The sequence below is a fragment of the Saccostrea cucullata genome, unplaced genomic scaffold (assembly GCF_032062105.1).
Source record: "Saccostrea cucullata isolate Sc308-1 unplaced genomic scaffold, CSIRO_AGI_Scuc_v1 ctg1304, whole genome shotgun sequence".
In the NCBI taxonomy this organism is placed as follows: Eukaryota; Metazoa; Mollusca; class Bivalvia; order Ostreida; family Ostreidae; genus Saccostrea; species Saccostrea cuccullata.
Window position 1 is genome coordinate 13,736 of NW_026930129.1, and position 12,336 is coordinate 26,071.

Here is a 12,336-nt window from a genome sequence, read left to right on the forward strand (position 1 = left end):
TGTTTTACTGAGGAAATAAATACGCTTTGTCAAGGAATCTTAATACCTGGCTCTATAAAATCCTTTATAAAATAAAATTTTCCACCCTAAAGTCAAACTCTTGGGGACTCTTTGCTACCCAAAAGAAACAGATTTTAATCCCACATACAGAATTTATTCTTAGACTTCAATTCGTATTTCTTTCCATTAGAATGATTATACTAATGCTAAATAAATATTTTTTTTACCATGTGTTAATATTAATTTCATATTCTACTTGCTTTATATTCATATGATTCTGTACAAAATTTTGTTGTTAAATAATGTGAAATACTGTATGAATAAAGGATATCATTATTATTATTATATAATTCCTAAATTTGAAATTTGTTCTGAAAAATCTTTTGATCTTGAATAAATATGTTTTTTTTTTCTTGAAGATTTTCATATATTCAAATAGAGAACAATACTTATTAATTGTCATTAATACTCAGAATATTTTATTCGAAAAAATTAAACACCTTGCAATGGTGTTGTAAAAAGGGGGGGCACTCAAAATATAATACAGGAAACTATTTTTTTCTGTTCCATTTACTCTATTTTGCAAAGCTGATATACAAAATGAATTATTTAGTTTCCTCCGCACAGAATTCTACATATCTATGATACGTTTTTTCTTTTCACACCATCCCATTAACAATCAAATTACTCTCCTTTTATCTCTTTTCAACTTTTTTTCACAATAAAGATGAAAATGTTTTACTCGGTTTCTCAGAAATTATAATGCACGATTATATTACAACTCACTGCTACCAAATTCGAAGAACACATTTGTATGCATATATGAAAGGTACTAGCTTGTTTATGAATTTATATGTAAAATCGCTATAGATGTGTTAGCTCAAATTTTTAAAGCCGCTTGGTCCGATTCTTTTCGCTAAAAATATACATTCGTTTTTCTTCTTGAAAAATAATTGTCCATAAATTATTTGAACTTTGGTCAATTTATATCCCCAAAGTCTTTTTCTTTTAAAAGATATCAAAATTCAAAAGTTGAAAAAATGACTTTTGTAAGGTCACACAAAAAATAATCCTGTGTTGATTATTGTTGATATCGCGTGAAATCACCTTCGAAAAAATAAATTTATCGCTTGCATGTTTATATCATGAAGAACAAACCCGAGCATTTTTTCACAACAAAGTACATGTATTACCTGTACACGGACAAAAGTTTAGTTTCTTTATAAAAATCATTTTAAATATCTGATTTTTCCTTTATTCTTAAAATATGCATATTAAATATAAAAGTTACTATGTATTATATTCAATAAATTTCTTAATTTTGAAAAGATGTATTATGACTAAGGCTTCTACTATATAGAGAAAAAAAACACTCGGGTTTGAATTTTCTTCATTATTAGATATATCCGATAAACTTATTATTTTCAAAATTGACTTCACAACAGATCTTAACTTCCGTCAGGCACTACTGTTTGTCAATAAGGTTTTTGATTTGCATTTTTCATGTAAGGATTGTTGTTATAAACTATTGAATCAATCTTATAATTTATTTTTATATATTATCTATGTAATGAGGTACTTTTATTGTGTAAGATAAATTCGCCTGTTTCGGGTTAAGCGGCTTTAAATATTTATTTAAAAAAATCATTTTCTGTATCTTAGAGACTAGTTTTTTACGGCTCGAAGTTTTATAAAGTGATTTGGTATCATGTTCTGACAAAATTCCAAGTAAAGCGCAGAATGCTTGTTTAACGTATCGATTTTAGAAACATTTTAATACAAAGGTAGAATACCTTTTAAAACAATATTTCAAAAATAACCTCTTAGATTTCGTAACCAAAATATAGGGATTGTTGTAATAAGCTATGCATTGAAATCATGTAATCTATGTCATAAACTTGTCTGTTTTGCAATACACTGAAGTCAATAATGATATCTCGACAACAACCCTAATATCTCGCCATTTTACGATCGTCCCACCGATGTTGAGATAATGAAATATACTTGTACTTAAAAATAAGAGAACAAAGAAAGATATCGAATATTATATAGCAATGCATTTTCATTATATTTTCTTCTTTTGTGTACTGCATGAAAAGGTAAAATATAAAAAAAAAGATCAGAAATCGATCTCGAAGGACAAAAAAAAAAAAAGAAACCATCTATATTGAAACTTAATTAATGTTGCGATATCTTTGTCTGCAAATGATAGAAGTTTCTGGAAAAAGTACATTTCAAATTAACATACGGTCATGTATAATGATAAACCATTTTTATTTCAGCATTGGATGATCTCGCACTTTCTCGGACGAAATGGAGCATTTTGGTTTCTATTCTCATGCCAGAGGGTTACAGTTTATCCTTAAGCTCACCTTGGGAGGAATTATTAACAAAAGTTCAAAGTTCTTTCCCTTTATTAAGGTGTGGGTCAATAATGTTAGACAGTGATATCACTGAATTGACTGATATTCATAAAGTTTTAATCAAGAAGAACAACTCAGTCAGTTTTATATCAGATTATGTTCGCCATCAGGTGATGAGTTACTTTATAAAGAATTGTCTTGTAACTGATGAGGACTACGAGAATTATATCAAGTTCTCATCAGTGGACTCGTTGTTGGAGTACATACGACCGTGGTGGTATGATGATGTATATCACATATGCACGAAAAAAGTCTTGTTCCTACCGGAGAGTTTAGAGGATTTATTTTTCCAAAGACTTGGATTAGACGTCCTACGTCATGTCATGGTGGAGTGGAATGAGGCGATTGTAGATAGAATTAAGACAGTCAGAGAGGCAGTTCAAAAAACGTGTGAGTTACACTGCTATATTGTAATAATAAAAAAAATAAATCAATCAATTTTAGCTCTGAAAGATTTTTAAAAAAAAAATATCTGCTGAACATTTACAAGATAAAATCTTAAATTGATACATTATAGAAAGTTTTTTTTTTAATCATATGATGTTTTGTATTTAAGCATGTCTTATTCTGCTACTTTTATCCTTTTTAGCTGTTAACAATAAAATCTTAAGATAAAATTGTATCGTAAAAGAAAACTCGGGATTTTGTTCCTTTCGAATAAAATTCTCGATGTTCTTCAGAGTTAAATTTGACTTAATCTCAGTAGGGATCCCATCCTTTGGAAAGTAAAGATTTGAATTTGAAAGTATAACAGATAAAATCAAATCTACCTCTCAAAGAACTTCCTTACGGAAAAACAGTACCGTGTTTATTTTTTTCAAGATTAACGTCCAAAAAATTAAATGATCTCTATAGAAGAAAATAACAAAGGCGTTATCTGTTATGACCCATTTTAGCCGTTTTCATAGGTATATGTGTACTGCATCTACATGTACATGTTGATCGTATAGATTATAATTATGTAGTTTTACATTATCACGGATTTCATGAGCGCCAAAATTCATGTTAAAACACTTTAAAAAGGCACAAAAACGTGTAAAGCGTAAAAATTGTCTTTAAATGAATATTTTAAATGACGAGAGGTTTAGAATGATCAAACTTAGTATGTTGTTGTGTTAAAGCATGGACGTAATCCTTGGGAATCACTATTCCGGCTCCAAGCGCCGTAAAAGTGAAAGTCTTACACTTTTATTGCATGTATAAATGTAAATAAAATAAAATCACTGTCGAGTTTGTTGAGTATGACAGGGACATCAACGATTGTTGGAAACTGGGATAATTTATGCATATCAAGTTTTGATAGTTATGCATAAATTATCCCTCGTTTCCAACTATTGTTAAAACCTTGGCATTCCCAACAAACTTAACCATAATTCCATATGCGTCAGTTGTGTGGAGAGGTTGTTCAATGTCAGATTCTGAAAACATTACAACTACAAGCAGCCCGTATTGTAACTGGTCTGATTATATGAGCGTCTAGAGAGTCTTTTTATTTCGAAACTGGCTGGGAGCCACTAAGTGATAGACGCAAGTTACATAGATTGCATACTATGTATAAAATTCATAATAATTAAGTTCATGATTATCTCTGTGATATTATACCTGATTTGCGTTTCAACGTTTCCATTTATACACCAAGAAACTCTCAAAACTATATATAATATACCCATGTGTAGATTGCAAACTAATAAATCATCATTTGTACCAACTGTAGTAATGTAATTCATTATCGCTAGAATTTAGAATCTCGGGCTCACTATCTACCTTTAAAAGAACAATTGCAAAAAAATTGCAGTAGCTCCACCTTATTTCAGTTTCGGAAAAAGACGTAATGATATATTACACACCAGACTTCGACATAACTGTGCATAACTGTGCATTAAATATTGATCTTTATAGGAGTAGCATTATATCAAGTCCATCATGTTCTTGTGGAAAAGTAGAAGACACTCACCTTATTTTTTCTCTTGTTCTTACTATACTGAGGCCAGGAAAGAATTTTTCGACAAGTTTATGAGATTCGATTAGGTTACATTGTTGACACCAATACGTTACTGTAGGGCGATTCTTCTTTGATTGTTGCTGAAAATGAATATCTATTTTCCATTGTACATTCATATATTCAGCAGTCTGACAGATTGTAAAGATATTTTGTACATGATTGTGTATAGCATTCGTACACTTCTTACGTCCTTGCAGTTTATCATTAATCATGTTGTGAATTTATTAATATTTTTTTCTAAAATTGTGTAACACATATGCAGCTTAAACTTTAAACTTTCCATTATAGGGAGAGGGCGAAATAAGTTTTGAGAACTTGCGCCCAATCCCATTGTTTATGTATATTACAATAAAATATGTTCAATTCCAACATTAATCCTTTGATATTTCGAACATAAAAGGTTTAATTACAACCCTCACCAGAGAGGTAATCAATAAACCAGCGCAAAATTCAACATCTTCCCCGATGCAAATTACGTTTCTTCCATTACAAATGCAATTACATACCGACGAACAAATTTGTTTCAAATCTCGAAAAAAAGTTCTTAATTAACCCTTTCTCTACCGGCACATTTTAAGCCTTTTTGCAGACCTTTTGACATATCCTTATAACTTTTTTATTCCAAGAGTAATCTGGCTTAATACATACCATTTTGTAGGGAATGTTCTGGAAATGATATTTCATAACTACCCACGTACATCACTACTGACATTGCTAGTTGAAATTGAGGTCAAAGGTCAAATAAGTTCCGAATTTTATTGGATTTTTTGACACATTTTAATCTTCAAGTTTAAACTTTACAGTGATCTACATTGAAATAGAATATTCAGAATAAACCCACAAAAGGGCATTATGCTACACTACATTAAACACATAATTTTTTTGAATTCTGCAAAAAATGACTTCAAAGAGGTTGCTCGGCCACGGAGTATTTTTCAATTTCCAGGCAGTATTTCTCGTTTTTTTTGCTCATCCCAGACACATTTATACCTTCTATTACGTTTTAGAGTCAAATATTGGGTAATAATACTGAAAAGAATATAAATCAGATAATTGTCTTAAAGTTTGACCTCATTACATTAATTTTTGTGAAGGTCAAAGGTCAAATAAGTGCATAATTTTAGAAAATTTCCCTAAAAGTTTTTATCTTCCTTGCTTAAATTTTGTAAAAATGGATGCATAAGAATAAAATTCTGAATGCACTTAGAAGGCAGCATACTGAATTGCAATATCCACATATTTTTTTAGATTTATGTTCAATGGCCTTTAAATGGTTGCTAAGCAACAGGAAAATTCCATTTTTCAGCTTTATAAGTTTCTTATTTCTTATTCTAGACAGTTTTTCATGGTATCGTATGTAAGATGTAAGGTCAAAATAATATATAAAACGTCCAATAAATAATTATTGACCCTGACATTTCTGTTGGTTTGAACATATTTTATTGTTAAGATCTTACAACAAAAGGATTGGACACAAGTACTTAATACTTAGAACGTCTTCTCCTTTATAACAATTAATTACACAAAGTTTTGTTCAAAAATTAATTTACACTGGAACCAAAGGTCAATAAGATTATTAAACATAAGTAATGCATGTACAGAATTTAAAATTGATGTAGTATGTACAAATGAATCAAAATACTAAAAAAACGACCAGATCTCTTGATAAACAATTGCACATTTAAAAATAAACTTTCATTTTCAGAAATACTGATCGAATTATCTCCCCATAACAGAACATGAGTGTCTACAATACGCAAGTTAATCATTCTAAAAATAGCATTGAACAAGTCGTTTCTTGGAGCAGTGTGTTTCGTACAAGAGAAAAAGAAATCATATGCGTCTTCTATTTTCCACAAGTGCATAATGGACTGTCAATAATATTACATCTAAATAAGTCTTTATTTAGAACACAATTGTGTCTTAAACTAGTATGAATTACACTCCAGTAACGATCACCAAAAGTAAAAAAGGACGGGGTGGGTGTTCTCTGAGAGTTTACACATTTTTTGAAGGAACCTATAGTAGTAGATTGTCGTGTTTCAAGAGACAAAGAGTTCCACTCCCTTATTGCTATTGGAACAAATGATGATTTATATATATTTAATCTACACTTAGGGATGCAATAATTTTGTGACTGTTTTGTTATGTAATTTGATTCTTGTGATCGAATATTTGGAAATATATCTTTCAGATACTCGGGTACCATATTATTATATATTTTATACATAGTTGTTCTAACTTTGGAAATTCGTCTTACAGCAAGTGGTTCCCAACCAGTTTCAAAATAAAGAGAATCTCGCGATGCTAATGAAGTTAACCCAGTGACTATTCTTGCCGCTGCAAGTTGTAATTTTTCTAATTTTTCGGAATCTTGACTAGAACACCCACACCAAACTTCAGTTGCGTATTCTAACTGAGGTCTTATAAAAGTATAAAAGTAAAAGTAGTATATAAAAGAGATAAAGTTTTAGCACTGACCCTGAATTGCAGTTTTTTAAGTAGACCTAATTTTTTATATGCATTGGCCACGATAGAATCAATGTATCTACATAATTATTTTCAGTTATTTATTTTTCTGATAACTGAATTCAACAAAAATTATTTAAACTGCACACAAATTATATATTATGACTCATATTGAAAAAAAAAGTAAACAAACAACATGCAATAATGTTTGTATAAACACGAAATTTACAAAGCACTACATTTAGACAGACAATGGAATGTTCAACAACGAATAAGTTGTTAAGCATATGTTATAATAAAGATTATTATGTTTAAAAATAAAGTAAAAATTTACAAATCAATAATTAGATACCTGTCAAAAGAGCTCCAAATTTTGAATATTTTTAATAAACAAAATTAATTGCACATGTACATTCTAATTATTTTTTTCTTCCTACTCAAAGAAAAATGAAGTTTCATTTTTCAAAGATAATCAACCTTATAATAAAATTCATAGTAAAAATATTCAAGTGTTTCTTTCTTTATTGATGTGTATGGTGGCATATTTATGCCATCGACATAATGTTTTGTTAACATAAGATATCACGTCAAGTCAAGATAACTATCGTATCAAGTCATGATAACTTTCTGGTTTGTCGTCAAACACCGACTTTTATCTTGTACAGTCAAGATAAGCTATCGTATTTTTGCGATAGTTATCTCAACAAAACGAGATAATTTATCTTGTATCGCGATAACAAGTTATCTCGTCATGTCAAGATAGCTATTGCAACAAAACGTGATAGATTATCTTGACTTGGCAAGATATAAAGTCGGTGTTTGTCGACAAACCAGAAAGTTATCATCACTTGACGAGATAGTTATCTTGACTTGACATGATATGCTATGTTGACAAACAATTATGTGGATGGCATAACTATGCCACCATAGATTTGGTTTAAAATAATGTGTAATTAAAATATGTACTTCATATACTTTAAGCATGCAATACCAGTGAGAGCTTCATGTAGCTATTATCTCCCTTTTTGCAAACATGTTCTTTTCTGTAATTGCATTAAAAACATCAGATTTAAGTTATAATTCTTATTATCTTATAACCTATGAAGTCACCTGCACGGCGCATTGGCAAGAGCGTCTGCTCCAGAAGTCATGAATAAGTAGTTGATCCTTGCATTGCTGTTTCGAAATCCCACAGTCGGACTTTGAGATGAGACGGTATATACAGAGGTCCCATGTTGCAGTAGGTGCTAGCACCGGAAGATTCCTCGTTGCTCAATTATCATGTGTTCCAAGTAAAGGACAAAATTTGCAGCTCTCCATCGGCAAATGTTGGCATCCCCATATGAGTGAAAATTTCTCAAGAAGAATGTTATACAACATACATAAAAACAATAAACTATAGAGTCTTTGAATATGCAAATTCTTTTTTTCTGAGAAAGGGATCCTCAGATTATGTTCAGATATGGTTCATTAGAGTGGAAATGTACTTTATCATCCCAGCTAGTCTTCATGAATTCAGCAACCATTTGTTATATGGCCTGAAAAATATAGAATGTCGATGCATTAACATAAAAGTATATGATTTATATTTTGATAATTCATCATAAATTAATTGAATCAATAAAATAAAGTCACACTTGTTATCTTGAAATGCTTATGGATCTGCTGAAAAAAAACTGAGATATCCAAGAGATTCAGGGTAAGATATATAGGAATTCTAAACAGATTATATAAAATTCATATACATGTATGCCATTAAAAGTTGCTAATTCAATCTATCATTGTTCATTAATAATCTGCATGAGAAAGAGATGTGCGCAAAATGAGCAAATTAAATTAACAAAAGTAAATCATATGCAATTCAAAGTGTTTACAAATTATTTGTAATACTGTCATGAATGTCAACATACCCTAGATAGTAAAATTTGTTTGATTTTAAGATACTCTTGTTTAAATGAACTTATTCATACTGCACTGTATTCACTTGTTTTTTCACATTTTCTGGCATCCATCATTTACTCTCATGATGAGAGTTATGCCCCTTTTCTACAACCACAAAATATTGCTTTCTTTCTGAAAATTGTAGCTCTTTTTTACTTACATAGATATTATCTAAAGTCTCCATAAAAAAGGTGATTTAAAATTATGAAAACTTACATTATTTTTATCTCTACTTAATTTAAAAGCCAGAAATAAACAAAAAGATTTTCCAATATTTACATTAAGGATTTTCTAGATAGACATTCTGTTTCTAATTATGGCACATCCCCCTCGATTTTGGGATTCTGTACTAGGATGTATTCAGTAAAGAAAATATGATGCATTGTGGCCCTAATAATCTTGAAAAGATTTTATAATAAAAGGCTTCAGCCTTAAGTATTCAAGAATACAACTTTCATCCCCAACTGTGGACCCACTCTACCCTATCTCTATATGATCTGAACAAATCTAAATCTCCTCTTAACTATCTCAACGTGACTAATCATGACCTGCCTATATATTCTTGAAAAGAATTTAGATTTAGTTTTTTTTTTATTTTTTGTCTACAGATTACTATTGTTCTCTCTATTTTATTGCTGTATATACCCTATTTACATCAATAACATTATCATCACCAGTAATTAACATACCTTCTCCTTGGACATCCTTTCCTTTTCTCATGGTTACTGCTTTCATCAGATAATTTGTTTTGTTACAGCTGAACTACAAATATGATTATTAAGTTAATACAATCCTCTAAATTAATTAATCCAAATAAAATACAAGCTTTTCAATTATGTTGAAATACTGCCAGATATCAATGCACTACATGCAAATCAGAAAAAAAAATTGTAATGCAATCATTTACAATTTGCATAATATGCTGATTTATGTATCAGCATACTTTTTCTTTGTTTATTCCAATCAGCATGATCAGGATGATAATAATTAGATATAAATAATGTTACCTTTTAATTTTATAAATTCATCCTTACAATTACATATACAATACAATATACAATACAATACTAACAGCAGTCAAAACTTGAACTTGCACATCACTGTACTCAGAGTATAATATCCTGCAAGAAACATTCATTGCACATTAGTGTATAATTGAACATGGACACAGTCATTATGATATGAGAAGAATTTACATAAACTGCACGTGTGATTGGTTGATTGTATGTTACTTATAACATCCCTCTCGAGAATTTTTCACTCATACGGAGACGCCACCACTAGCTGGTGGAGGGCTACAAATTTTGTCCTATGCTAGGCACTGAGGACCAATGAGCAGTGAGGGATCTTTTTTGTCCCAGCACCCACTGCGACACAGGGCCTCGATTTATACGGTCTAATCCGGAGGACCGGTCTCCACGTCCCACAGTGGGATTTGAACCAACAAAGTAAGGATGGACTCCTTTCTTCCCGACTCCTGAGCAGACGCTCTAATCACTGCTCCACGCGGGCCACAACTGCATATGTGAAGTTTCATACCTGATATATACACAAGTATGTGAGAAATGCATTTACATCATCTGACCGTAAATTCAATGGTATAAAATTAAAAAAAAAAGTAACAACCATATTTTGATCAGTAAGCTCTAGTGAAAACTGCATGATTGATATAAACAGCTGACTCTATTAAAACTGCAAACAAATGTAAACAAACCTTTTTCTAGGTACACATGTATATGTGTGAAGGAATTTCGGAAGAACTTCTTGTGCATGCACACGAGTACGAATAGAATTAAATTTCAGACTCTTGGTATTAAAAAGAAACACATATGGTTCCCACAAATCACTGGGTATTGATAAGTAAGAAAAATGAGTTTTATACGCGTAACTCTGCATATGAATGCATAGTAAACTACACACCTGCATTTTCTCTTCAATTCAAGACATGCTATTAACAGCATTTGACAGACTTGCCCCAAAATATTTATAGCCATTTTGTGCTACAGGTAATCGAAAAAATAAATGAAATTCTACTTACGAGAGTTTTTGTTTACTAAATCAATGTATGTGGGTTAATCTTCACCGACACAACTACTCCCTTCCACGTGGAAACATGTTTACAAAATCCAGAGGTGCTGTTTTGACACTTTAAAGTGCAATAGCACTTGACAGAATGGTAACTGCAAATCTACTTTCACTTTTCAGGTAAAGAAACGTTTGTTTTTCAACTTTTTGCAATTTACAAATCTTATAAATCGAGATAACAAAGTTTTACCTATTTTTTCATGTTGAATTTCTCTCTCAATTTTTACCTCTCGCATGTTGGTCTCGCTGAATTCTCGCGGGGAAAGCTGTTCGAACGTTTATGGATTTTGTTAATATTTTATTACGTTTATCTCCGAATTCTGCGATTTATGCTAATGAAGTTAGGAGGTGTAAATCATATTAAGGTAAAAATGTATTGTATATTTTTTGATTACACAATGGAGTTCTTATTTTGTCATTTTCAAAAACTATGTCAAACACATTTTTGGCATCTAAAATATAGTGTATAAGAAAACATTTACATTTTTCTCTTTTCTTAAAAGAATTATATTAATTTTCAAGACCTTTCTTTGTAACTTGTTAAAACAACTTTTTATTTTATAAGCATATGAAAAAACAGCAAAGATGGACAAGACATAACTTCTGCTACAATCTTACACTCATCCAATTTATCTGACGTACAAATACTGAATTTCAGTAGCCAAGGATTTCTTTAGTATTTGCTACTCTTCTCACAAACCCTTTACGTATGCTGTCAAAAGTCAGAATTCTTCATAGCACATGACATGATCTTGAATAACCACTTGCATCATTGATAGAAATAAAGAGCATTCCTAAAAAAGTGAAGTATCCGGCAAACAATAATTAACAAGCAGATTTGCTAGTAAGTTTGCAGGTCTTTATCTCTAACTTTAGATTCAAGATTACATTATGTGCACATCATCTTAATGTTTAATGATCTTTCTGTCATCTCTCTTAAAGACCGAGGGAACTCCTTTGATTTGACCAAGGCATGATCAGCTTCTAAATGCATTCTGTCCTGGAACAAATTTAAAAACGTTTTGAAAAGCTTTTCTAATCAAATATGTTTTTTTAATTAATCAGATTATTCAGATTATACAGAAATCTACAATTGACACATTGATATAATTTTTCTTTTATAATATTGTTAAAAAGTCTTTATAAAGCATAACATATAATATATTCTATATATGTCATATTTTGTCATACTAGTTAAATCGTTTGGTGAAGTCCATGTATTACTTACTTACTTTATCCTCTTCGTGCTGGTTAGCAGATAAGGCCGTCACCAGAGACTTCCACGCTGACCTGTCCTGTGTCCATTTCTGGATCTGTCCCCATGTCCAGCTGTTCTTTCCCATCTCTTTCTCCACCGATCTTCTCCATGTTTCTTTTGGTCTTCCTCTCTTTCTCTTGCCAGATGGTGTCCATTTC

General features: G+C 30.9%; 1 protein-coding gene and 1 long non-coding RNA gene across 2 annotated transcripts in view; one reads left to right on the top strand and one right to left on the bottom strand.

Moving 5' to 3' along the window:
• The first annotated feature begins 2,434 nt into the window (after positions 1-2,434).
• LOC134282979 (uncharacterized) overlaps positions 2,435-12,336 on the top strand; it is a 43,652-nt gene continuing 33,750 nt past the window's right edge. The window contains exon 1 of the mRNA XM_062765406.1: positions 2,435-2,813. Within this exon, the coding sequence (XP_062621390.1) occupies positions 2,435-2,813 (379 nt within the window). The remainder of the gene's footprint in view (positions 2,814-12,336) is intronic.
• Positions 9,414-9,958, bottom strand: LOC134282976 (uncharacterized). The gene is made up of 2 exons (XR_009995398.1): positions 9,908-9,958; positions 9,414-9,597 (listed from the first exon to the last, which is right to left on the bottom strand). It is a non-coding gene; the product is annotated as an uncharacterized LOC134282976 (long non-coding RNA).